General features: G+C 34.8%; 2 protein-coding genes across 2 annotated transcripts; both read left to right on the forward strand.

The window, feature by feature from the left end:
- The first annotated feature begins 701 nt into the window (after positions 1-701).
- Positions 702-2,294, forward strand: LOC125812855 (transcription factor bHLH84-like). The gene is made up of 5 exons (XM_049492314.1): positions 702-1,332; positions 1,428-1,682; positions 1,783-1,848; positions 1,941-2,006; positions 2,122-2,294. Exons 1-5 carry the CDS (start codon positions 739-741, stop codon positions 2,215-2,217), a joined length of 1,077 nt encoding a protein of 358 aa, XP_049348271.1. The 5' UTR covers positions 702-738; the 3' UTR covers positions 2,218-2,294.
- A 7,457-nt stretch (positions 2,295-9,751) lies between these two features.
- LOC125812864 (uncharacterized) lies at positions 9,752-27,770 on the forward strand. The gene is made up of 8 exons (XM_049492323.1): positions 9,752-10,128; positions 16,539-17,275; positions 18,839-20,511; positions 25,080-25,288; positions 25,373-26,168; positions 26,245-26,326; positions 26,526-26,573; positions 27,006-27,770. Exons 1-8 carry the CDS (start codon positions 9,807-9,809, stop codon positions 27,207-27,209), a joined length of 4,071 nt encoding a protein of 1,356 aa, XP_049348280.1. The 5' UTR covers positions 9,752-9,806; the 3' UTR covers positions 27,210-27,770.
- Positions 27,771-27,876: the final 106 nt, after the last annotated feature.

Genomic DNA, 27,876 nt, shown 5'->3' on the forward strand with positions numbered 1-27,876 from the left:
CCTTGTAATTAATTATAATTTATTAATCTCTCAACATAACCCATTAAAATATTCAAAAAAAGAAACTCACCACGTTCTCACTTGTTTTTTTTTTCAATCTAATTAATCACTTCTCTTAAGATTAATTTTCATCAATCAGTGAGGTTAGTAGAATAGTAGTCATACCTTAATGATTAGATTAAGACAGTTAATATCAATGACTTTATAAGCTACCAACATGGGTTGTGATGCAGTGGTGAGACTGCTTCACCTTTAAATAGAGGTCTCAGGTTTGAGCTCTAAGATCCTGTTGGGAGCGCCACCCCTGAGTAGGCACTGTAATGCGCGATCCAAATTTAGTCTAAGCTTCTATATGGGGTTCGGACACCAGAGGAAAACAAAAAATAATGACATTATAAGCTAAGTCCAAGATTGCATTAATCTCATTGAAAGGTTAGTAAGTATATTTTATTTCATTATTGCATGAACTTGGTCCCTCTTCTTAGTTGTACTTTGCCTGTTGGTTGGTCACACAATTGGAAAAACAATTTGTAAATTAATCATTTGGAATTATGGAATATATTAAAGAAATCAAGTTAATCTTTTACTAAACATTTTTCTTATTCCTTTGTAATCTTCTCTAGTATAAATATTACAAACTTATAGCTCATAATTCCCAAGTGCTAATTAGATCATCCTCAAAAGCTTATTTTGTCAGTTTATTAGTTGACAATATTTTCTACATTTTTAACCAAAGAAATGGAGCATGTTGGAGCTTTTTTTGATGAAGAATGGGAGTCATTGAGCAAATTATTCTCTAGTACTGAAACTGCAGATTTCATGTTTCAATTGCAAGGTGATCATGGCAGTTTGTACCCGATGAATGGTAGCGATAATGCTGGCTCGAGCTATGGGACTGATAATCCACAAGTAGCATTCTCTCAATTATCTGATGAAGCTAACAATAACTTTCAATATTTTTCTCAAGAAAGTAGCATTACCAGCTGTGGAAGTGATCATGGCATGTTTTTTACTAACCCGAGCCACGAGCATCTGCAGCATTCTAACAACATTGATGATGTTAATAACCAGCTCCTTCAAGTAGCAATCAACAACAACCTTCCTGATGAGTATCAGTCCATTGATTTCTTCGATATGGACAGTAAAAATCTTGAAAATTTGTGTATTGATCAAGATTTTCAAGCTGACATGACCTACAAAGAAGAAATGGTATGTGATCAATTGGACAATGCTGGAATTTCCCCTGTTTCAGACAAGGAAATGCAGTTAAAAAGGAAGTCTGACAAAATAGCACCTGAAAATCCCAAGAAGAAATCACGGGCTTCACAAGATGTGAGTTAAATTAGAACTTTAACAAGCGTGATTGAATAACATCTTCTTTTTATACATGAATTTACTAATGGGATTCTACCATTTACTCAATGCAGGCACAGAAAAATACTAAGAAAAAGGCACAGCCAAAAAGGGGGAAAAAGAATCAGAAAATGACTCAAATTAACAATGAAGAAGGAGAAGAAGACACTAACAACAATGCAGATAACCAAATTGCACAAAGCTCAAGTTGCTGCAGCTCTGAGGATGATTCTAATGAACTAAATGGAGGCACGGTATCTTCAAACACCAAAGGAAAGTCGAGAGCTAGCAGAGGAACTGCAACAGATCCACAAAGCCTTTATGCAAGGGTAATAATAATTAACACCAGCATCATTCGTTTATCGTTCAATAATAACTTGTTCGTAGATTCAAAATGTTAACTAGTATTTCCATTTGCGAAAATTGCAGAGAAGAAGAGAAAGAATCAATGAAAGATTGAGAATCTTGCAGACCCTTGTTCCTAATGGCACAAAGGTAACAATACTTAAAATCATAATACTTCATCTTAATGATTGATAAAATAAATCCTCTAATCGATTTTTCCCCTCTTTTTTGCTATACATCAGGTTGACATTAGCACAATGCTTGAAGAAGCAGTTACTTATGTGAAGTTTTTGCAGCTTCAAATTAAGGTATTTAAAAATCGAAGCCTTCACATATCAATTTTTTTCCTTTTCTTAATTTGCTTTGGTTGAATACCGGACGGAGAATAACATAATTTACTAAATATTTCTTCCATTTCTGCAGTTACTGAGCTCAGATGAACTTTGGATGTATGCACCACTTGCTTACCATGGAATGGACATTGGCATCTATCAAAAGATGCTGCCACATCTGCAATGACTTTAGAAGCAACATGAATTGTTGCAATTTTTTATTAAGTGTTTACCTATAAATAACAGATCACAACAGAAATCCCCTCCTCCCTCCCCCAAATATGCTGACTATGTACAAAAAAAAAAACACATCTATCATTTCTTCTTGATCATGAGGAATAATTCTCATGTTTTATAAAGTAATATTTTATAGTTCTCTGCTCACATTATCCAAGGAAGAATTATGAATGGGTAAAATTTTATTCATACTCGCTATTGACACCAAATCACAGTAATTTACCAGTGTGGTCTAGTGATCAATAATGTACTTGATAATTGAAGTTAACGCAAGTCAATAGCTTCTTTGATCATTGAGTACACTGTTGACTTTTCATCATTGATCTTTGGTCCTTATGAAGGACTTATCATACACAAAGAACCACCAGAGTCTTAATAACTAGGATGAAAACCAAGGTGAACTCATCATCAGATTAACTATGAGAAGCGGTCAATTCAAAGCTATCAAAGTTTTCCTTATTTAATGGAATATAAAAATGTTAAAATAGCATGAGATGCTAGAAAATAATTTCTTCCAATTAGGTAAAACAAATGTACAACTGATAACATGGAGTTCAATGCACTTTCCAACTTTTCTAGACATAGGTAGGGGGGTAGCAAGAAAACCTCTTCACAGAGACCAATTACGTACTATTTCGAGTAATTCTCATTCCCTGGAAGTTCTTTTTTAACCAAAAAATAAACGTTTGTTTGGAACATATCTATATATTCGAAATAAGTAAACTATTGATGGTTAATAAATGGATATTAAGGAAACTTTTCGTAAATGAAAATCATTTAAATTGATATCGCTATCCTCATAGTAAGCAACGCAAAACCAATAAAGAGGAAAACAACTATTTATAACCAAAAAAAGAAAAAAGAGTTCCGTAAACACCTACTCCTTCAATCATCAAGTACACTATCTGACTTCCAACACTTATTATGGGGATCTTATCATACACAATGCACATGTGTCTTCATATGAACTCTAGGACGAGAGTCAAGCAAAGGTAGACCCCGATTAACTATGAAAAGCGGTCAAATCAAAACTATCTACGTATGTTTTTCCTTTGTTTAGTGCAATATAAAACTGATAAATTCTGTGGGAGGCTAGAAAATAATTTCAACCTAGCTAGGCCAAATTAATGTCCAACGATAATATGGAGTTAAATATAGTTTCCAACTTCTCTAGAAAGTAGGCTGAGACTAATCACTTAGTACTAAGTAATTTCACTCCCTAAATCACTTTTAAAGTAAAAAATATAAAAAGCTATGCTTTCACAACATATATTTGGAATAAGTTAGCTACTGATAATCATATATACAAATACATGGATATTAAAGAAACTTATTCTAAATAAGGAACACTTAAATGTATATTATCAGTATCCTCATAGTGAGAAATGCATAACTAATAAAAACAAGATAAAAGAGTTCCATATCTTTTGGTACAGATAAAGCTTACCCGGAATCAGTGTTAACTGTTAACTAATATGTGTTTTCTCCTAAATTTGTAACTCCTAATGTTAAATTTCTTAGTATGGTGCAGACATCATGTAAGTTTTTCCCTCTTGATATTGTTGCATTGACTCCACTTGAATAAATTTCTTTATTGACTGAATATTAATCGTGTAGCCTCTTCTTTACGCCCAAGGCAATAGATTTTAGCTCGAGATGAATAGGCAGGCACCACGTTAAGTTTGGAACAGCCATTTCAATCCTTTTCTTCTAATTCTAAGAAAGAAAATTCCTAATTGCTTAGCGGGGGGTCGGTTTAGAAGGTTTTTTTTAGCACATGTTTATCATATCGATAACTTTCTCAATGGCCTCCTTGTTTTGAGACATTATGGCAAATTGTCAATCTTTTCTTTCATCTCGGGAAAGATACGATTGGGAGGAGCTAATTCAAAGAACAGCAGGGGTGACACATGTTGTGTACTGGTCAGATTTGAGCTGGAGATTGACGATTGATTGAACTACAGTCTACATTGACAGATTGTGATGGAGAATATCTCTAACATAACTATCAAATAAGTTAAGAAACTACACAAGTCATGTAGGTGCACACAATGCAATTCAAATTTTTCTCAAGTGTAGCAAAATCTGAAAAACTACAATATTGCATATTAACCAACACTTATTTTTCAAATATAATAGTTACTCAGAACAGAAGATTAAAAAAAGTTAAAAAATGAATCATGGCTTGTTGTCTCTATAAAATTACTGGAAGACTAGAACTTTCAAGTACTTACAGTATGAGAACATGAACTTTTGACTGAAGACTTGGAATTCTTGAGGTCCAAAATCATCTCTAGGGACTTGGACTTGTTGTCTAGCGAATGCTCACAAAGTCACAAACTTCTTTTTCCCATTGAAGCTTTTGTTTCTCTTTAAAACTATACAAATTACAGTACAACCAGGAAAAACTCAACTTTTTGCACCCAAGGTGTGACTGAAGTGGGTCCAGAACTATTCAATTCTCAGCGGAGATAAAAACAAAAACGCCATTTTCTTCTTATCTGTCCCAACCTTGGTGGATAGTATGACCCGGTACATGTGTTGGTGGGATGTGTGCGCAAGCTGATACGAACAACGGGAACTAAAGTGTGTGCAAGCTGATCCAAACAACAGGAACAAGATTAACTAAGATGTGCACAAGCTGATCCGAACAACAAGAACAAAATTAACTAAGGTGTACGCACTCTAATCCGAACAATAGGAACAAAATTAACTAAGGTGTGTGTAAGCTAACTCGAACAACAAAGCAAAATTAACTATTGTAGTATGATTGTAAAATTGGTTCTGTCAATTCTGTAATCAAATGATAATTAAGAGAGATTAGCATAACAATATCATGAGGGCTCTTTAAAGAAGACTGACCTAATCCCAAATTTTGCCTCAAATCACGAAATTATGGGCACTCATGAAGAAGATATACTCAAAAGTTCATATTTTAGGGCGAGCACGTAGCTTTTGCTTGGCTGCCTCAGCATTCTTCTCTACATACTACCGTTTAAAGGTTGCTGCCTCTCAAGTCTCAACTACTGAGCGGCGTCAAGTTAGCCATGCACAAATTAGACCTCTGATATGGACAAAAGTGGTTTTAAATTGATTGTCCAAACACAAATGGTATCCGGCTCCCCTCCATTATCCCTTCCCTCCATTTCGTCAAGCATATCTAGACATGTGTCATATTTAAAGTTTAAAGGTTAAGATTGTATCATATGAACAAATATCATAATCATAGTTAAGTCAACTAATTTTAAAAAACTACTCTCCAAATTTGATAAGAATTACAATATATTCCATATAAAATTTGATATTTATTAATATCATTAATTTCATCTTATATTTTTAATTTACATACAAAAATATAATATTAAATTAACAATATTAATAAATATCAAATTTTGTATATAATATATTGTAATCCTTACCAAATTTGAAGAGTAGTTTTCTAAAATTAGTTGACTTAACTATGATTATCATATTTCTTAATATAATATACTCTTGATCTTTAAACTTTAAATATGACACATGTCTCTAATCTAGACGTGCACTTGACGAAATAGAGGGAAGAGGTAATGGAGGGGAGCCGGATCCCAAATAGTTAATGTATAAAAACATTTTTGTTCAAAAAAACACTTCTAATAAAAAGTATACTTCTCAAATAATAGAGTTTAAAATTTGGCCAAACAAGTTTGTTGGTTTTGGCATCTTAAATCTACTAGATATAGGACCCCGTGCCAGCACGGGGCCCAATATATATTATTTTTTAATTTTAATTTATGTCATATTATGGAATTTGAGAAGTTATTGAAATTTTTATATGATTTTAAAAATATTTTAAATTGTTAGCTATTGTGATTTGTAGTACTTTTTTTTAACATAATTTTGAAAATAATATTTATTACTCTATTTTTTCTAATTTATGTGGCAGATGCAGAATTTCAAATATTAACCATTTTTTATATGTCTCTTTAATATATTAAGTTGTTAATTATTGTATTTTATAGTACATTTTGAACCTAAGTTTTTAATAATATATGTTATTTGCCATGTCCCAATTTATATGGCATTATTGATAGATTTGTTGGAGTCGAGAGATTTATTTTGTTAATTATTGTAATTTATAATTTGTTTTTCGTCAATTTCGTCGACTATTTTTTTATTAATTATTGTAATTTATTGTTTCTTTTTCGTCAATTTCAAACAATATATGTTTATCATATAATCCATTTTATGTGGTACCAATAGAATTTAGAGAGTCAATTAAATTTTTTATATAAGTTTTAAATAATTAAGCTGTTAATTATTGTAATGTATAGTATTACTTATATTATTTTTAAATATATTTAAATATTATATGTTAGGTTTTTATCCTAATTTATATGACATTGATAGAATTTAAAGTGTCAAATAATTGTTAATTATTGTAATAGATAATATGGAGTATTTAAGTCATTATAGTATAGTAATTAATATATAATATGTAGTATTTAAGTGTTATATTATGGAATTTGAGAAGTTATTGAAAATTTTATATGATTTTAAAAATATTTTAAATTTTTAGCTATTGTGATTTGTAGTACTTTTTTTTTTACATAATTTTGAAAATAATATTTATTACTCTGTTTGTTCTAATTTATGTGGCACAAGCAGAATTTCAAATATTAACCATTTTTTATATGTCTCTTTAATCTATTAAGTTGTTAATTATTGTATTTTATAGTACATTTTGAACCTAATTTTTTAATAATATATGTTATTTGCCATGTCCCAATTTATGTGGCATTAATTGATAGATTTGTTGGAATCGAGAGTTTTATTTTGTTAATTATTGTAATTTATAGTTTTTTTTTCCGTCAATTTCAAACAATATATGTTGTTAATTGATAGAATACTTTCAATGTAATTTTTTTTAAAAAATATGTGTGACTCTCCATGTCCCAATTTATGTGGCACATGTAAAGTTTTGACAATTAACCAAAATTTTAATACATTTAAAAAAGAAATTAAAGTCGTTAAATTTTAAGTAATTTAAATTGTTGTATTATTTATTACAACTTATAATGCCTTTAAAGTAGTTTAAATATTGCACTATTTATTATGATTTATAACACTTTTTTAAAAAAAATTTATGTCATATTATGGAATTTGAGAAGTTATTGAAAATTTTATATGATTTTAAAAATATTTTAAATTGTTAGCTATTGTGATTTGTAGTATTTTTTTTAACATAATTTTGAAAATAATATTTATTACTCTCTTTGTTCAAATTTATGTAGCAGATGCAGAATTTCAAATATTAACCCTTTTTTATATGTCTCTTTAATATATTAAGTTGTTAATTGTTGTATTTTTTAGTACATTTTGAACCTAATTTTTTAATAATATATGTTATTTGCCGTGTCCCAATTTATGTGGCATTAATTGATAGATTTGTTGGAGTCGAGAGATTTTTTTTGTTAATTATTGTAATTTATAGTTTCTTTTTCGTCAATTTCAAATAATATATGTTGTTAATTGATAGATTTTTTGGAGTGGACTAATTTTTTTATTAATTATTGTAATTTATTGTTTCTTTTTCGTCAATTTCAAACAATATATGTTTATTATATAATCCATTTTATATGGTACCAATAGAATTTAGAGAGTCAATTAAATTTTTTATATAAGTTTTAAATAATTAAGCTGTTAATTATTGTAATGTATAGTATTACTTATATTATTTTTAAATATATTTAAATATTATATGTTAGGTTTTTTATCCTAATTTATATGACATTGATAGAATTTAAAGTGTCAAATAATTGTTAATTATTGTAATAGATAATATGGAGTATTTAAGTCATTTATAGTATAGTAATTTATATATAATATATTGGACATTAGTACTTTGTGGGATTTCGCTGGGTATGTTGTTGTTGTTGTATATTGGACATTAGTAGTAATCTTATTGGCCCATTGGTAGTCATTCCTAGAGTCTTCTATAATATAGTAATTTATTACTAATACCATGTTTGTCTTTCATACTATATCCTTTGCAAAGTAATACAAAAATTCTCGCATGATTTATACAAATATTATTTGTAAAAAAATAATAATCAATATCAACTTATGTTAAATTTTCTCAAATTTCAACCAAATACTACACTAGCTTATGTTTTTTTTTTCGTCTGATGTTCTAAGTCTATATTGAAATTTTGATTAAATTCAAATCGTGCATTGCAGGTTATTTGGGGTGATATTCGAACGAAAGTGGCGAACACGAAATCTCTAGTTAAGGGTGGAACAGTCTCACCACTACACAACAACTCATGTTGATTATAAACTTATGTTTTAATATGAGAATTAAATTTTCTAAAAGACCAAATACATACATCGCCTCTTTAATTTGCTCTTAAAATTTGTGTTGAAACTCCAACTTAATCTTATTCTATTTTAATCCTTCAACCTCATTTCTCATGCATCATTTAAACATAAAATGTTGACTAAAGATTGATGAAATTGCTCACCTTTAAAGTGCGTGAGAAATTTTTTAATAATAATATTTGACCCTTTTACGGTTAACAACCTTCTTCCCTATTTATTTCCTTTATTTTCACTTCTTCCTCATTTATTTTGTCACCGACTTACCTGACTTATTCTTTTATTTTCTTCATCTATCCTTCTTTCTTATTTAGCTATTTTTAAAGCTAAATATATATATATCTACCAAGTAAAATAATGTCTCAAAGAAATAAAATTTCGAATAATCGATTCATTTACCAGCAAGCAACACGAATCAAAGTTCCTTTCCAAAGACACAAACGTAACCTTATCTTTCAGATGCAACACAAAATATAAAGAAAAATAATAAAAAGGCCTTAAAACATGATTATAATCTTTGAATGATGACGAATCCAGTAATAATTGAGGGCTTTATCTCCTCAGGGTGAGGATTTAGAAACGATTGTTGGGTTACATTATAGGTTAGAGACTTAGGTTTGTCTTATAGAAGCAATTATGAGAGTATTTTTTTTGGAGAAAATAGTTTATAACGACTTTTTTTAAATCTTATCAGACTAGATTAATTCGGATGACATGGAATAAAAAATAAAACACGTGGCTTAATTTAATTGAATGTTTTTTATATTTCGTTATATATTCATCTAACACCTGCAAAACAGTTATATATATCAGATAAAAATCTTTTGTAGTTAAATGATACATAAAAAATGAAATCAAAAATTAAAATAAAGCTACATTAAGTTGAAGCGCCAAAATAAAATTCGAGACCAAGTAAAAAGGCTTGTATGTGTGTTTGGCCTATCTAAAACCGAAACCAAAGGACCTAAGTTAAATCTCCTCAAATTTCAATTTTCAAACATATATTATACATGAATATGGAATGAAATTTGCTGGTATAGACGGTAATTACTAATTACATATTTTAATTACACTTGGGAATATAAATATCCTACTTGTTAATCACCGAGTAAAATACAGCCGAAAGCCGTGACTGAGCGTGTCCCCACTCAGTTTCCGCCTCCTCCTCTTTCCCGTCCCTCCGCCATGGCGACGACGGAGCAACCACTGAAGAAACGGAAGCTCTACGAACCACCTCCACCGCTGCCTCAGTCACCGCCTCCTCCTCCTCCTCCACCGCAACCACCGCCACCGCTGCCTCAACAGCAGTCGGCGCTAACTTTCCAGCAGAGCAACGCTGCTCCACCGCTATCTCAGGATGAAATTCTCCGACGGAGAAGAAACCAAGAAGAGATTCGAAATGCTTATGAGTGCTACAAACGCATTAAATTCTGCATCTCACAGAACGATGATCGTCTTTCGGTCGAACTCGAACAAGCATATCTTTCTCTCCTTACTGCCTCGAGAGGTTTGTATAAAACACGTTTTTTGCTAAGATATCATGTGGTTCTTTTTATTTTAGATTGTGAAGTTGGGTGTTTTCATCGAGAAATTTGAAAGAGTGGATTTTGAATGCTATTTTTGTTCAATTGCCTGCTAAAGAGTCAGAATAGGAATGAGGTTTATACAGCTTCTTTTTCTCTTTGTTGTTATTCGAAGGATAAGAACTAGTAATTTTGTGAAATTGATTAATTGTATGAATTTAAGTGTTTTTAGGCATTTCTGGGATTTCCCCCTTGTATGTTTCATGAACCCTAGGTTCTAGAAATTTAAACTTCGTTTGGTTGGAGTGAAAAGAGAAGAGGTTGAAGGAGTGAAACTAAATGTGGAGAGTTTGTTTCTTTTTCATGTCAGACTGAAAGGAAGAACTACATCTCATTTACTTCCTATTCAACAGTAAACTACCTTGTTATCATTTTTTTAAAGTAAGGAAGAAAAAAGAACTAAGTTAAATTATAAACAAGCCGACCAGAGAGATTCAATGCACGCAACTGATGCATACAAGAGTGTGTTTTAATTTACTGCTTCTCATGGTTGAAGCGATGCTAAGCTATGTTGTTCAGGCCCCCCCCCCCCCCCGAAAAATGCATATTATTTGGAGGAATGACTCAAGTGTTATTCAAGCGAGAAGGGTTGCTTCTTCAAACATGAATTTGAAAGATGGATGCCTATTACTCTTTGAGTGGCAATACTCCTCTTTGCCGTCATCTTTTGGTTTTTTATCCCGCAAGAATCTCCTCCTCCACCTCCTTTGAGAATGGTAAAATTTTACTAAGCACAAAGATTCTCAAATTGGTTGTGCCAAAAAATTATACAATGGGCTTTGGATTACCCTTTAGAGAGCGACACTAATTGCTTTTGCTTATGAAAATCCTCTCTTGCCCCCAGAAAGCAAATGACAAATAGAGAATGAGGAGGCAAATTGCAGGATTCTGAATTCCTATATTTAGAGTAACATGGTTCATTCCTCAATTATTGAAGGATTAGACATATGTAACTATGACAGTTAGCCCAGTGACGTGTACTTGTGTTTGCTATCGTTTTTTCTTAAATGTCATATAACTGTGCCAATTGTTCTACGAGATCTACCCTTCATGCTATTCTTGCTCAAATGATGTTAGTGTGCCAATTGTTCAGTGAAAGCCGTTGCAATTTCATTTTATCTAAAGTGTCACCAATTGTTCTGTGGAACACACTCATAGTGACCGGTTGGCTTGTATGACAGTTATTGCACTTGTGCTTGTATTTCTACTAGTTTTTGGATATGTACGTCGCACATACATTCTGTACTAATCAACACAATTTTTTTATACATATTCTAAAAGTATGTTGGATCATATATATAAAATGGAAATTTAAGTATACAAATACTTCAAGTTCATTGATCCTATTTCTTGGTGACAATTTTAGTTCAAAAATATTGGATTTCAACATAGTTGAACAATTAAATTAAGGTTGTTAGATACTATTTGAAATTACATTACTTTATCTTACAAAGGACATACATGTTATTATGTCATAGAAAAAGCACTTTCTAAAGGGATAATAGTGAATGGTTAAAGAGGGCGACTAACAAGGAGAAAGTGCATGAGGTGATAGAGTGTTGTGTGGGTGACAAGGATCTAGGTTCAGATGGTTTCACTTTGGTTTTCTTTCAGTATTGTTGGATAAAGTTAAACATGATGTATTGAATACTATTGATGAGTTCCAAGAGAGGGGTAATTTTTAAAGGAGCTTGAATGTTTTAATCAATGTCATTATTCCTAAGAATGAAAACAATTATAGTATTAGGGATTACAAACCTATTAGTCTGGTGGGAAGCATCTACGATTTTTAACAAACTTATAGTGTTTTGAATGAGGTTGTTTCAGCTTCGCAAAATGCTTGTCAAAGGTAAAAAAGTTTGGTTGCTTCTTTGGTGGCTAATGAAGTAGTAAATTCGAGGGAGAAACAAGGTGAGCTGGGTGTTTTGTGCAAGTTAGATCTTTAGAAATCTTATGATCATGTAAATTGGTAGTTCCTAAATTTCATTATGTTGATGATGGGCATTGGGGAGAAATGAAGGATGTGGGTTAGTTTGCATGTCTTTTGTGAGATTCGATTTTGATGTAGGATAATCTGTATGGGTTCTTTGGTAGTTCAAGGGGTTCAAGGTAGGTAGATCCTTTATCACCTATGCCTTTTATTTTGGTGATGGAAGCTTTAAGTAAAATGATGCACAATGTTGTATTAGCCAGACATATCAAGGGGTTGAAGGGTGCGATTCGTGGTGTTGGTACTGTGTTGATTGCCTATTTTTTATTTGCAGTTGATACTTTAGTGTTCTATGTTGCTGATGGAATGCATTTGGACTACCTTGGACAAGTGTTAACATAGTTCTAGGTGGTGTCGTGACTTAAAACCAATCTCAGAAAGTGCAACTAGACTATCTTGGACAAGTGTTAATTTGGTTCTAGGTGGTGCCATGACTTAAAATCAATGTAAGAAAATGCAAGATCTTACTCGTCAATGTAGTGGATAACATTGGCATGCTTGCTTAAGTTTTGCATGGCGGGGTAGGGGCTCTCCCTACTACCTACCTTGGATTACCTCTAGATGTGTCGAACAAACATCTCAGCATTTGGAATCCGCTCATTTATAGGGTAGAGAAGAGGTTAGCAGGTTGGCAGTGACGATACTTGTCCAAAGGAGGAAAAGAAGTGCTTACTAAAAGCTATTTATTGAGTATCCCTTCATACTACATGTCCTTGTTCAGTACACCTACCATTGTTTTGGGAAAGTTGGAAAGGCTACGAAAAGACTTTCTTTGGGATATAACAAATGGTGAAAAGAACTTTCACTTAGTTTGGTGGAGACCTTGACATCTTCTAAATGGTAGGGAGAACTTGGGATTAAAAACTTGAAGGTCTATAACAAAGTATTTTTTGGTAGATAGTTGTGGAGATTTGGGGTGGAGGGAGAAGATTTATGGGGAGAGTGATAACCGAATAAATATGGAGCTCTGGAGGAACATAGAAGGGGTGGGGATCCTTTAAAAACAATACTACTTTTAAGGTTAAGGATGAGAGTGTGTGGAGTTTTGGTGCGAAAGGGTGGTTTTTTTAATTTTGTATAGGGTCTCTTGCCAAAGGGAATTATTTTTTCAGCAAGTTAGGGGGACACGGGGGTTGGACCTTTTGGGATTTGAGGTTAAGGAGAAACCTCCAAGATCGGAAGGTGGTTGTGCTTATATTATACTCTCTTTACTTCACAACCAATGCGAGCCAGTCGAAAGACCCGATGCTTTAAGTTGGGAGTTGGGCAATACAAAGTGTTCTTCCTTAAGTCCTATAAGAATCTTCTGGCTAGGACAAAGGATAGTTTTTCGTATGATTCAGTATGGATACCTAAGGTGCCAAGGAAGGTGTGATTTTCTCGTTGTTACAAGAGGAGTGATTTCGATGATAGAGAATCTTTTTATGAAACGAATGGTTGTTTGCATAAGTTTGTGTTTACCATGTTATGAGGCAGGTGAGGATGTGGATCATATTTTTATTACATTGCAAAACAACCACGAGGTTATGGTGGGATATCGTTAAATGGTTTGACATTTCTTGGGCAATGCCAAATTCAGTGAAGGAGTTGATGTTTAGTTGGAAGAGTGAGGCTAGCAGAAGACACAAGGCTTGGAATATCACTCCTCGTGCTTTAGTGTGGGCCATTTGGACGGAGAGAAATAAGAGAGCTTTTGTAGGGGTGGAGTTAAGCTTTGATTAATTGAGGAGTAGTCTTTGATCCCTTAATTTTTTTGGTGCATCCATGCAATTCCTATTTGTATAGAGGATTGAGTAGCTTATGGAGAGAATTATATTTTGTAGGTTTCTCCTCTTTTGATATATCTCTTGTATACGACCAAATTGGCCTTGTTAGTATAAATGAAATATTTTACTTGATAAAAGAGAATATATACCAACTTCTAGAATAATAAAAAAATTCTCAAACTTAGTTCGCCCAATTGCTTGCCAATTGCCACATAATGGCCTAGTAGTTGCGAACGTGAGATATTGTTATCTAATTTGTTCATCAAAATTGAACTTAAAAGAAAAAAGAGCAACTCTCCTACAAAGAAATACCCTTATACTTGCAAAAACGGTTTGCACGGGAAAAATGAAAATTTAACCAAAAAAAGAAAGAGCAGAAGAATCACACCAACAAAAGAAGCAAATAAAATTTGATTATATATATATAAAGAGGGGGATGCGGTCCTGAATGTCCGTATGGGTAATTGAGATTGTTATATTTTGGCTAGTCAGCAGTTCCTCCACTCAATCAACATACATGATCTAAATTGCCCCCCCACACTACCTCATGACTCATAACTATAGTCTAACCCTTACAATTTGATTCTTTTTTGTTAATAAAATTCCTTTCAATGTGTGTAAATATTCATAGTGTCTTTTGGTATGTTTTTATAGAATTTAATATTGGATTAAATCATTATCATCATCATATTATTAAAAGTGGGAAAGCTGCAAAGTGCAAAGTTGGATTACTATTTTAATCCTATACTAAGTTAAAATATTACTAGTAATGATATCATGTTATATATATAAATCAATTAAAGTGAAAATTCACTATAGTTGCCGTGAATTCCATGTTCTGCCAAGCATTTAGTGTAATCTATTACTCCCTCCGTCCCATTTTATGTGACACTGTAAGACTTGACGCAACATTTAAGAAAAAAATGAAGACTTTCGAAACTTGTGGTCTAAAACACTCCTTAAATATTTGTGTGGGTAAAAGAGAAATTTAAAAATTAAATTGTTTCTGATTATAGTAAGGTGACATTTTTTTTGGGATGGGCTAAAAAAGAAAGACGTGCCACATAAAATTGGACGAAGGGAGTACCCTTTTTTGGAAATGAACAATTAATGTCTATTCATTGCTTTGTACATGAAAATTAGGTGAAGAGTTGTAGACTTCGATAACGAAGAGTTGTAATATCAGTGGAGGGTAAAGAATATAGTATGTACTGGAGCCGCTTAATTCTATAAATGTATCTCTTTATTTTACCCAAAATCTCCATCCTAATTCCTTCCGGTGGGTTTCATCCGGTCCCTTGGTTTCTTGCCGCTTCAGTTCCTGTTCTTTCTTTTCCGGTGAAGAATCCATTCAATGCCCCTTAAATTTTTACATAATGTTTAAGATACAATTCTCCGGTTTAATTAACTTTCTTTTTCCTATTTAAGATCGATCATTACAGAAAAATAATATATGCCATTATGTCTTCTGTTACGAAAGAGAGATTTTGGTGATTTCCTTGGAAAGAGAAATCGAGATGGCGACGACATTAGTTTCCATTGCATCTCGCCTATCGTCTCTCAGATTTGCTCAAGTTTCTTGTATCATTTTGCGTTATCAATTACTATAATTTGTAATTACGTCTTTGTTGATCTGTTTTTAGTCCGTCAGTAGACATGCAAATCAAATATTTATCACATTCGTTTTTCTTTCGGATCTCTGACAGGTTGCTAGGACAAGTTTGTGTCTGTGAGTGTGAGTTATATGGCTTTTCACGGGTTGTTTCCTGTATTTCTGTTTGTAAATTCTTATTAGCCACTCATGGTGAACATTTTTTATAATCGCTTGATTTTCGTTCCTTTTTCTTCTTCTATGAATGTATGGAAGTAAAATATTTTCTTCCTTTTCAGTTTTCACGTCTTTGCATTTTTATTTTATACATTTGAGGAGATTAGCATCAGATTGATGTTTCAATTGTACCAAACCATCCAGATGTCTTTGTATTTTATTTTATTGTTGAATAAGTATATCTCTAAGCACTCTTTTCTTTAATTTTTTACTCTATAGTTTCGTGCAACTCATGACACACATTCTAATTTCATGTATTCCATAAACATGGACTCGTGTCCAGGAACTAGTAGTATAATAATGGCAAAAAATACAGAAGACTCAAGGCATCATTAAAGTAACTGTTATTCATAATAAAATATTTTTAGATATTTTGATATTGAAGTTGAAGGGATATATGATGTTTATGGGCATAAAAGTCAATCATCATTTAAAAGGCATTTTAGTCTATGAACTTTTCAATTTAGGGCTTCCACTTATAATATATAGTAGGATGATATGATTTTTTGCCACTCCGCGTTAACTTTTATTCAGTTATCTATAGTTATTTTTTTCATCATCTTCTTTAATAATTGCATTATAATGAATTGTCATCGATATTCCTGGTAGAACATCATTGCACTGACGTAGCTTCTGAACTCCCAAAGGGAGTTGATTCGTTGTTGAATGTATCCTTGGTGGTGCTGAAATGTTTTGAGTGTTCTATAAAATTTTGAACTTCATTTTTCATCTATGACTCTGGATTTGCAGGTTGCACAAGTGTACAACGTCTAGTGGCTGATTTTATTCCTCGATTTGCTTCGTATTGTCCCACTGCTCTTGAAGCTGCAGTGAAAGTTGTTATCAATATGCATAATTGGAAGTTAGCTTTGATTGGTAAAGGAGAAGATACAGACGGTGTTGCATTTGACACTGCTAAGGTGTGCATTTTTGGTCTAGCTGATATTTGTCGAAGTGCTGCTGCTGAGGCACCAACATCGTCAGTTATTCGAGGAATTTGCACCACAGTTTTTCGTGATGCACTCACCTTCTTTATATCCTGTTTTGAAGGGAAGGATGTTCTCGAGATTGCTGACAAGGAATATTTTGGTATTCAGGATGCTCATTTGTTTTCTGAGTACCAACAAAAGATTTTAAACAAGGAACAACCGGTACTGCTCAAGCTATCTGAGTTCCGAGTACTTTGTTTCCTCAGAATTTTCTTTACTTGCCCCAAAAATTCAATTGCAACTTGTTTTGAGCTCATCGGCTCTACTGGATCGGAGGAATCTAAGCGGGAAGGATATTACTTACTTCGTCAGTTAACTAACAGGCTTGATGATGCTGTTGGTCATCCTAGGAATGGAGGAAATAGTCCTGTGATAGCATCACCGAAGGCCACAGAAACAAGTAGCAAAAGTAAGGATGTGGATGATGGCCTTGCCTCATGTGGCAAACAAGGCTCAGACAATCGCTCCCTTGTTTCGATGAACTGCTTATTAGGACTGGTATACTTCTCTATTTACAATTTCTTTGCACGGATTAACTAGTCAATTATTGTTCCTTTTCCCCCTTTATCTAAAAGCAATTTTCTGAGCTTCTGAGTGCGGCAGCTTTATAGCACAACTGTTACTTATTGTTTCTTGATCAAGACTGTGACATAATGTTTGATGCTTTGATCCACATATTGAGATATCATCTGGGCTTAATATTATTGTTTCTATTTCCATCACTTGCAGCATCACAGAAAAGTCCACTATGATGCTGTATAAGTTGATCGGTGAAACAAGAAAACAGCTAGAGCTGTTATTCAGTTCCCTATACAATTAAGCTGTTTTTTGTTTCTGATATTATTTCAGTGCATCTACTTGTCTGTTTCATGTTATTTTCTTTTCTTTTTCCTTTTAGAAGTATTTTTGTTTCATGTTAGCTGGTTGTTAGCAAGTGGTTTACTTGTGGAAAATCATACAATCAGAAACACTGTAGATTCACTGTATTGTGTGTATTCTCTTGTTGCAATTACCTTGTTTGCTAGTATGGCAGAGCTGGTGATAGAAACTTGAACTCATGGCTTAGGTCTGAGACTTTCCATATGGTTTTGTAGATCATGGTTACCTCTAAGTAATTTTTGTTCCTCAGGAGGTTGTTCAATTTGAATTCATTATAAGCTTCTTTGCTTAAGTCCATCAGAAATTTGGTTTAATCATACATTTCAAACATATAATCTGAATATTGGTTTTCCTGTTCTCTAAAAAATTTATAGGCTTTACCTAAATACAGTACAACCACAACTTAGAGATCAACAACAACAACATACCTGTGTAATCCCACAAGTGGGGTTTGGGGAGGGTGTTGTGTACGCAACCTTACCTTGGGAAGGTAGAGAGGTTGTTTTCGGTAGACCCTCGGCTGAGTAAACCACAATTTAGAGATCATTGCTTCATTTTCCTCGAGTGCTCAGCGTTAGTTTATACAATTTTTTCTTTGTTAATTGTTGCATTAATCATATAATAACTTCGGAGAATTGATTTAAGGTGAGCTCTACATCCAATGTTTCTAATGAATTGTTGAAAACTTTGTTATAGTTCAACAGAAATGGAGGAGGAGGGTACAGACATAAACCTCGAGGGGAGTTTTTTGTAATTTAATTGTTTAACTAGAAGTGTAGCTTTCTTGTTTAAGTTATGTATCCCATATTTAAATCCTTGATTGCTACCCACAAGTAAAAAATAATGTAAGATGATCATATTAGATATTCGATCCTTCACTTTTGATGTCATCTTGAGGAAAATGTTTCTTTTTTTTTTTGAGAAGGGAAAATGATTCTTTTTATGTTTGAACTGTCCCTAGAAAATCAATTTTGTTATGGAGATCACTCTGGAATTTTCCAGCAAGTTTATTAGTTTCAATAAAGTATTTTCCTCCTCCCGTGGGGAACTGATACTCAGTATAGTAGATTTATTTGGTTTTCAAGGCCTTTGATCAAGATGCACCATCATCAATTATGATTCATATCTTTGGTCTCTAAAGCTTCTGCTCAAGATGCACTATCTTTGGATCTCTTTATGCAGGCTGTAGAGAAAGATCATTCTCTGAAGAGTTGGATTTACTCAAGGTTTAAGAAATTAAGTGAATCAGCTTCCTCTCAAGTTGTTTCAGATATTTCCACAGTTCTTGAAGGAGTATTGCAGTCTTTCTTGAATGAAGTGAAGGCAGAAAGACCTCATGATGGTTGTGATGAGGATGGTCTGGATACTGCAAAGTATGTAAGTGAGTACTTGTGTCATGAGCTATCTGCTCAAAAAGTAACTCATGAAGTTTCTAGAAGCCCAGCAGTTCCTCTGGGATCAACTCACCGCTCCGGTATGAGTTCAAATACTAATAGTGGTGAGCGTAGGTCTGTAGTTTTTGATTCTAAAGAGTGTGGAGATTTTATGAATACTAGGCCTTCTGTGCATATGGAGGTCTATAACCAGCAGATTCTTTCACCTGTTGCTAGAACACCATCGAATTTGAGAAACAGTTCATCTGATGGAGGACACCATGTTATGATGGAGAACCACCGAATTCTTAATGTGGACCGTCCTCTACCAGCCTCAAGATCATCAGCAGGAGGTATGAGCTGTTCCATGGAGTCACCTATGCAGCGGTTACCACTGTCTCATTCTTCCACAAATCAAGGGATTTGGTACACTGATGGAGACTCAGCTGCAGCAGACATCTTTTTCGCTTCAAAACAGCTATGGTTGGGGTCTTTAGGCCCTGATGCATCTGAAGTTCTTGTCAGAAATAAGTTTGAGATGTTTGGTCCAGTAAATCAATTTGCATTCTTTGCAATCAAAGGTTTTGCTTTGGTTGAATACCAAAACATTATGGATGCGGTGAGAGCCAGGGAAATCATGCAAGGAAATTCTCTTTGGGGTGCTGGTCTTCGAATAAAATTCTTGGATAAAGGATTAGGTACTAAGGGGGCTATAAATAGTGCCGGTGTTGGTTCTAGTTGCTATATTTACGTTGGAAGTGTTCAGAGCCGCTGGATGAAGGATGATGTTGTGCATGAGCTGAGAAAAGCACTTCAAAAAGGTCCTCGGATGGTTACTGATCTAGGCAGCGAAGGAGCATTGCTGATGGAGTTCAACACACCTGAGGAGGCCACAATTGCGATGAATCATCTAAGGCACTGGCGTAAGGTAAGGAGTGACTGCATTCAGCCCCTAAACTTAGGTCCAACTAATGCTTCCATGCGTACTGAAGGTATAAGACCTAGCTCTACGTCTGTTTATGTTGGTACGGGAAGCAATTTTTGTGCCAATAGTACTGTTGGGACATCTCACTTCAAGAACATGCTTGAGAACCATTCTGACAGTCACGCTCCAAGAATATCACGTCTATCTTCATTGCTTTCACAGTTGAGCACCAAATATAATGTCAAATATGATCCTGGCTATAATAGTCATCATATGCCAGGGAGTTGTGAAACTGGATTCTTCGGAGGAGATACAATGCAGACAAATACACTACGGATTAGCATTCCAAATGGTAGCTCCTTGTTTATCACAGAAGATGAGCTTTTGGCTATTTGTAATCTTGCCATTGACAACAAAGGTTCTATCATCAGGTTAATGAGAGAAAATATGCCTATGGGTTCTTGTTGGCTAGTTGAATGCAGCAGCATGGATTCTGCAAATACTCTCCTGAAGAACCTTCGTGATTGTCCTGGGTTATTCTTCCAGATAGAATTCAGGTATGTAATCGTATCCCCCCCCAACACACACACACACACACTTGTCCTGTCTTTCCCACTCAGACGAGGAACTTGTTTCTGGATGATCTTGTCCTGTTAAGTATTTAGTCATCAAAATCTGCCTTGTTAACTTTCCTTATATTTAAGTTATGATTCACCACATAGCAATATCCTTCAAGAGTGTAGAGTTTAAATAGGAAAAATCATGTTTTGGAGGTCCAACTAAAACTTCTCTGTATACTTTATACTCCTGTGGTGAAAAGTGATACACTCTATTTGGACAACCTTAATACAGAAATTATGTTCTTTGAAAACCCAACTGGGACTGCCTTGCTGATCAATAGTTTGAGTCTGACATATTACATTAACAATATCTGCTTGAAGGTAACACTGTAAGATTTGGATCAGAACCTGGATATCATTGATTATATATCTCGTTGATTGTATAGCTTTTGAAACCGCAGCACAAGTTATATCTGGACTGAAGCTTGTGGTGTTTGATTTTCCTCATGATGATGAATAATAGTGATTAATTTGTAAAGTGCTTGCAAATTTTTAAAAATTGTGAAATGCTAACAAAATCAAAGTACATAAGAGAATGTTTACAATGTTGAACAAGTCTTTGGCTTCATTAAATGAAGGGAAAAAGGACAAATATACCCCCGAACTATCATAAATAGTATGTCAATACCCTCCGTTATACTTTAAGGTTGTATATGCCCTTACCGTCATTCTTTTGGGTTGTATATATCCTTGAATCTAACGGATGGACACGTGGCATCATCTAAATGATTTACCCGATTTTATTTATTTTTTACCCAAAAATTAAAAATCCACCCGACCCACAACCAAAATGGGTGGTGCTAAAATCCACTCTTCATTTTCATTAAAAATCATCCCTTTATTCTTCTCAACCCACCATAACCATGGAATCAAGAACTCATCTTTCAAGGAAGAAGATGCCTTGTTCACTAAAACTACTATTTTCTTCACTTTCACTAACATCCCTGCAAGTTATGTGAATCTTGTGTCTTTCAATTTTTTTAAATATGTAGCTTTATGCTTGCTAAACAAAAAAAAATTAAATTCATCTTCATTTAGCACAGTAGGAATCTAGGTTATTGGGTGTTTTATACATCATCTATTTCAAAAATATTTTCAACACATTTCAATAATAACAAATCAATTTGAGCTTGAAATTTTGATTTGATTGTAGACCCACTTTAAAGCTTGAAGCTTTGTCCATCAATGGTGGTTGTATTTTCTCAAACCCTTTTTTTTTGAAAATGGTAACGATGTATTATATCACAAGAGTACATGGGTTGTACTCAAACCTTATATACAAATGCACTCTAGACACTCCTACTCTATTTCTATAATGAGTCTAAAACATCAACTATAGAGGCAGTGTCATTTGAGTATAATTGATTACACCAAAAACATAACAACAAAATGCAGTTTAGTTTAACATCCTGCACACTATTTTCTATGCCTTCAAAACATCTGGAATTCCTTTCTTTCCAGATTGCCCACCATATTGAAGCAGGGATAATTCTCCATCTAGTTCTGTCTTTTGCAATGGCACCTGCCTCCTCCCAGCTGTACAATGCCTCAGTAACTCTCCTAGGCATAGTCCAGGATATGCCTTCAAGACTCAAGAAAATCCTCCAAAGCTGCCGAGTGTATTTGCAGTGTAGAAATAGATGATTTACAGTTTCTAAGGTTTCCCCACATAGGAAACACCTAGAGCATAAGGTTATCCCCCTTTTCATTACATTATCCTGAGTGAGGGCCGCTTCCTTAGCTAGGAGCCAAATAAAGCATGAGACTTTGTGTGGGATTCTACACTTCCATATTTGTTTCCAGGGCCAGATGGGACTCTGCTGGCTTGATTGATCCATCAGCCTGTAAGCTGAATGCACTTTGAACTCTCCTTTATTGTTGCCTTTCCACCAAAGCATATCCTCATATGCTTGAAGTCCAGTAAAGTTTCCAACCAAGTTGAGGAATTCTGCCAACCTTATCACTTCCCTTTGGTTCTCTCCTGAAGATGAAATTCCACCCTTGTGGTGTCCATAGTTCTGCAATAGTTCTTTGTTGGAACATTGCCAGATTGTAAATATCAGGGAAAAGAGTTTCCAGGTTACCTTTCTCATGCCATTCATCCTTCCAGAATTTGATCTTGTTCCCATTCCCCACTTTCATCTTGAATTTGGGTTTAACTTCCTCCCATAATGCTCTTATGGACCTCCATAAACTGATCCCATAAGGTGTGGTCACAATCTTAGTCATCCAACTGTCTTCATTCTCATATTTGGCACCTATCACTCTTCTCCAAAGTGTTTGGTTTTCATTTGAGTATTTGCACAACCACTTCATTAAGAGTATTTGCACAACAATAACAAATCGATTTGAGCTTGAAATTTTCGATTTGAATGTAGACCCACTTTAAAGCTTGAAGCTTTGTCCATCAATGGTGGTAGTATTTTCTCAACCCCTTTCAACAAATAATAAATTGATTTGAACCAAAAAAAAAATGAAATTGATTTCTTGATTTTGATTGAAATAATATGCTTCTAGGTTTTTGTTTGTGAGATTTGGAAAATGAATTGAAGAACACTTCTCCTTTTATTTGATTTTTAATGAAGATGAAAAGCTATGTTTTTTATTTTTAGTTTTAAATGTCATGATATTTTAATTTGGGCCATGGGTGGGTTTTCAATTTTTTTGGATAAATAAATAAATAAAATCAGGTAAGTTATTTAGATGATGCCATGTGTCAATCTGTTAGTCTTAAGGGTATAGATGATCCAAAATATTGACGGTAAGGGTATATACAACCTTAAAGTATAACGGAGGGTATTGACATACCATTTATGATAGTTCGGGGGTATATTTGTCCCTTTTCCCTAATATGAATGGTATGTGCACATATGCATACTACATAACAAATGAATAAAAGTACTTAAAAGTGTGCTCTATCTAACAATTTAAGCTTTTAGATGAGATGGTCCACTCTTTATCGAAAGAATTTTCACGTGTTAGGCGCGTAAAAAAGAATTAGGCCGCACTTTAGGGGCCGTTTTGAAGCCTAATTTATGTGAATAAAAGTTTGCTCTTTCTAACCTTGCCTCCCTCATCGTCCACCATGGAGGCTACTCCCACCTTGTCCTAAATATCCCCACTCTTAATCCTATCTCTCCTAGTATGTCCACACATCCATCTCAATATCCTCATTCCGCTACTATCATCTTCTGGATTGTGCGAGTTCTTGACTGTCCAACATTTTGTCTCATTCAACATAGCTGGTCTGACAACCACTTTATAAACTTACCTTTTAAGTCTTGGAGGCACATTCTAATCACACATGACATTGGATGTGAGTCTCCATTTCATCCGCCCCGCTCCAATACTATGTGTAACATCATCGCCAATCTCCCTATTTCCTTGGATTGTTGACCCAAAATACCTGAAACTTCCTATCTAGGGGAGGACTTGTGTATCAATACTCACTTCCTTATCTGCATCGTGAGTTATTTCTTTGAACTTGCACTCCAAGTACTCTAGTGCAAGTACTCTGTCTTAGTCTTGCTCAACTTAAATTCTTTAGATTCCAGGGTCTGTTTCCAAACCTCCAGCCTATCGTTAGCTCCGCTGCTAGTCTTGCCAATCAAAATGGGAAACAACTACAATATAGTGCCTTCTTCAATACTAAAGTGTTATTAAGATGAACCAAGGGCACCGATTTTTGGATTGATGATTTTTGGAATCAATCCAACGATAGAACTCCTTTTGGCCTTTGCAGCAACCCTCCATATAATTATCTGAAGGAGCATTTACTTGCCACCACTGCTGCTTACATACTTCTTCCATTCCGTGTGACAGCCCTTCTTGCTTCTTGCCTTAGTCACCTTTTCTGCATTCTCTACCTCCTCTAATCTTTTTTCCTATTACTTGAATGTGATCATCTCTATTCAGAGCTCTTTTTGGCTCTATAATGGAAATAATGGATATGCTCTGTTACAAGTTCAAATTTACCTCCTTACCTCTTCACACTCTAACCTTTACAATCTCTCACCTTACTCTGAATTGGGAATGGGAAGTGGAATATCACTTTTATGGACTAAATGGGAGATGCCATGACAGGAGAAGAGGGGTCAGACATTAGGGAATGATGTAAGAGATGAAGGGGCAATATATTAAGTATCGCATTTCGATCGAGGTCCATGTACATAAGAGATGTCAGCAGCAATTTCACATATCGTATATTGCACAAATAAAATGACAGAATTACTTTAAAATGTGGAAGAGTGCAGCACCACTTCTCAAAAACTTTTCTACATTCGACATTCTATTCACAAGTTCAATAGTCAATACAGACTTAAGCTTTACCTAATTTTTTTAAAAAAATACTAGTAGCTATTCAATTCGTAACACTCGTTTGTTCTCACCTTTTGGTACCTGTATACATAGAAAGCTTCATGCTTTATTTATAGCTTTTAAATGTCTTATCCGTGAATCATGATCTGGGCTTAACTATTGAGCTTCTCCTCCACTTGTTCTAACAGTCACTCTGGGCAGCATCATGTTCATGTTCCTGTAAAAAATGAAGGTAATATTCTGGAGCTCACATCACCCAGACTAAATCCAGAACAAGGTAGCATGTCTCATGCTGGATATGCATTTCAGTCTAACTGGACACATGTAGCAAGCAGAGGGATGCCCGAAGTTGGTTCTGGAAAAACCGAGATGATGATTCCAGTTCCATCCCCGAGAGGTACTTCTCCGTTATTCTAGTTGTGTTCTTTCCTACAGTAGTTTGATGCTCATTGTCATATTGTTCTCCTGGTGATTTGTGCAGGTAATCATATATTCTCTGGTGCTGCTAATGACATGTGGATGCACAGGAAATCTGAAGCAGAGATACATTCTAGACCGGCAATCATTGCTTGCAATCCTGCACCTCCTCAAGCGCCTCCTAGATCACTACAGCCTCTTCAAGGACCTCCTACTGTGCCACCGCCTGTTCAAACACTTCCTGCTGCAGCACCACAGCTAATTCAAGGACCTCTTATTGCACCACCACATCAAGCACAACCTCCGCCCTTTGCGCGCCCAATGTATTTTCCCCCAAGTGGGTGGGATTCACGTGGTTTGAACCATAACTTGCCCCCAAATCCAATTCCATCTGGTGCAATGCCTACTAATCTTCATCATTGTTCAGTTGCACCGCCATTTATACCTGCTTCTGTGACTCCACTGTCGCAAATACGAGGCACCTCCATGCCACCATTTGATCATATGTATGCTGTGCCTGTTGTTCGACCACCAGTGACGTCTTTACCACCACAACCACCACCTCAGCTTGACTCATTACCCCCGTTACCTCCACCTGTCTTGCAGCCTCCGTTACCTTCATCCCCACCCCCACCACCTTACCCTGACCCACCTAATATTCCTCCTCCACCTAGTTCCCCACCTCCTCTTCCCCCGCCTCCATTATCTGAACCTTCAAATTCAGAAAGTTCTAAACAATATTTGCAGTGTCGTTGGCAGGGCTCCTTGAGTAAAAGTGGAGTTCATTACTGCACGATTTATGCCCAAAGAGTAGAGTCAGATATTTGTAGGTATCCAAATGCCAGTGCTGAGCCGACGGAGTAAGGACTTCAGTTCCTTTGATGTTCTGACACTTGATTTTTAAATATTCTGTTTTTAAATTGGATACCTGTGCAGATGGCCTGCGAAGTTGGATATGACCAAACGTACTGATTTTCGGCATGTCAAATCAACATTTTGTAGTACACCACCCCACAAAGTGAGTCTTGAACATTATGAAGGAATATTCTGCATATCATATTTAAATAGCATATATTAGCACCTTTTGATAATTGTCGTTGTCATCTCTATCATATAATGTAGGCTATACTGTTTGTATATGTATCAGTTCTTGCTCATTTTTTTCGATATTAAAATGATCCATGACTTACATTCTTTTTTAACTTAATGTGAAACAGAAGGAGATATGCTGGTTGCTACCTTCTTCTCCAATGGACCATAAGGGCGTAAGTTGATCATGCTCTCCTTTCAGTTTTCATTACCAGTGAATGCAGTCATGATAAACGCGATAGATAGTAGATGAAAAATGTCTGTGTATCTTCCAGATTTACTTGGTATATACCTTATTTTGTGTGTGTGTAATCACCTAAAATAGGAACTAGAAAGAGTTGCCAATGAAAATCATTTCAGAGAGGATTCAGATACAGGATTTTGTGTTCTTTTTTTTTTCCAGCTGTTTGAAAAATAATTAGTCCAGTGTCCAACTTTTCCACTAGGTCTATCCATGATTGCAATATGTGTGCAGACATGGGACCTTAAGGAGAATATTTCTCCATTTACTTTTTACTTTTCAGTGTTCTATTTTTGCAATGACTGCTCACATATTGTAACTGTAGCTGGTTTAGAGGACTTAAATGTCAAAATTTGCTTTTTTGCAGTTTCAAGATTTTGTATCATACTTGAAGCAGAGGGAATGTGCTGGTGTAATTAAAATCCCAGCCGTAAACTCAATGTGGGCAAGGCTTCTCTTCATCCTTCCACAGTCATCTGATACCTGCTCTATGCTCTCAGTTGCACCTAATCCTTCTCTTTGTCTACTTGGTCTGGTGGTGCCCAAAGAGACAAACTCTGAATGGGTGTGATGCTAGTCTATGTGGGCAATACCGCATTGGGAAAAAGAGTGGCATGCGCTGCTAATTGCCTAATGCTGCTGCTCGCCAGGTTTTGTTCAGTTTTTGACTATGATGTATCATAAAGGCATTTGCCAAGAGCTTTGGTGAATGTGCATGGATCATAAAGAAATTCATGACGCACAGCAAGTGCTGATTGGCAGTTGCAGCAAGATGTGATGAACCACAGTAATTTGCTCACCAAGCTTCGAATCTGATATATATTATTGGGCAATAGATCAAACTCCTCATTCTACTGCATCAACTGTCATCTAGTGTGAGATGGTTACTGGGAAGTCAATGTTATTTTATTTTACTTTGTAGGTACTCAGAAGATCATATGATCGATATTACAACAAGATGGTGTTGTCAGCTCAATGCAAGTTATATTATAGGAGTCTTTTGTACTTAGAATCCGCTAAGCCTTTTTGTTTCTTCTTTCTTCCTTTTCTCCATCAGTAGTGGAGGGATATCTTCTCATGTCCATGTAGCATAGTAGAATATGGTTGTATGTGAGCTTTGAATTATTTTTTTCGGCACCATTGCTAACTATTTAGTGTGGATGGTCTGCTGTTATGCAGTTCTTGCTCAACATAAGATGTTTTAGTTGTGTAAATGTGAGTAGTGTTAATGGGGTTGC

Source organism: Solanum verrucosum, unplaced genomic scaffold (assembly GCF_900185275.1).
Source record: "Solanum verrucosum unplaced genomic scaffold, falcon-dt-bn FXZP01000235.1, whole genome shotgun sequence".
Classification (NCBI taxonomy): domain Eukaryota; kingdom Viridiplantae; phylum Streptophyta; class Magnoliopsida; order Solanales; family Solanaceae; genus Solanum; species Solanum verrucosum.

What these genes read in the sequence shown, in the direction of transcription:
- LOC125812855 (XM_049492314.1), top strand. Translation starts at nt 739, where the DNA reads ATGGAGCATGTTGGAGCTTTTTTTGATGAAGAATGGGAGTCATTGAGC. An exon ending in AATCACGGGCTTCACAAGAT is followed by an intron (nt 1,333 to 1,427) that starts GTGAGTTAAATT and finishes TACTCAATGCAG; the next exon opens with GCACAGAAAAATACTAAGAA. An exon ending in CACAAAGCCTTTATGCAAGG is followed by an intron (nt 1,683 to 1,782) that starts GTAATAATAATT and finishes CGAAAATTGCAG; the next exon opens with AGAAGAAGAGAAAGAATCAA.
- LOC125812864 (XM_049492323.1), top strand. Translation starts at nt 9,807, where the DNA reads ATGGCGACGACGGAGCAACCACTGAAGAAACGGAAGCTCTACGAACCA. An exon ending in TTCTTCCAGATAGAATTCAG is followed by an intron (nt 20,512 to 25,079) that starts GTATGTAATCGT and finishes TTGTTCTAACAG; the next exon opens with TCACTCTGGGCAGCATCATG. An exon ending in GTAGTACACCACCCCACAAA is followed by an intron (nt 26,327 to 26,525) that starts GTGAGTCTTGAA and finishes AATGTGAAACAG; the next exon opens with AAGGAGATATGCTGGTTGCT.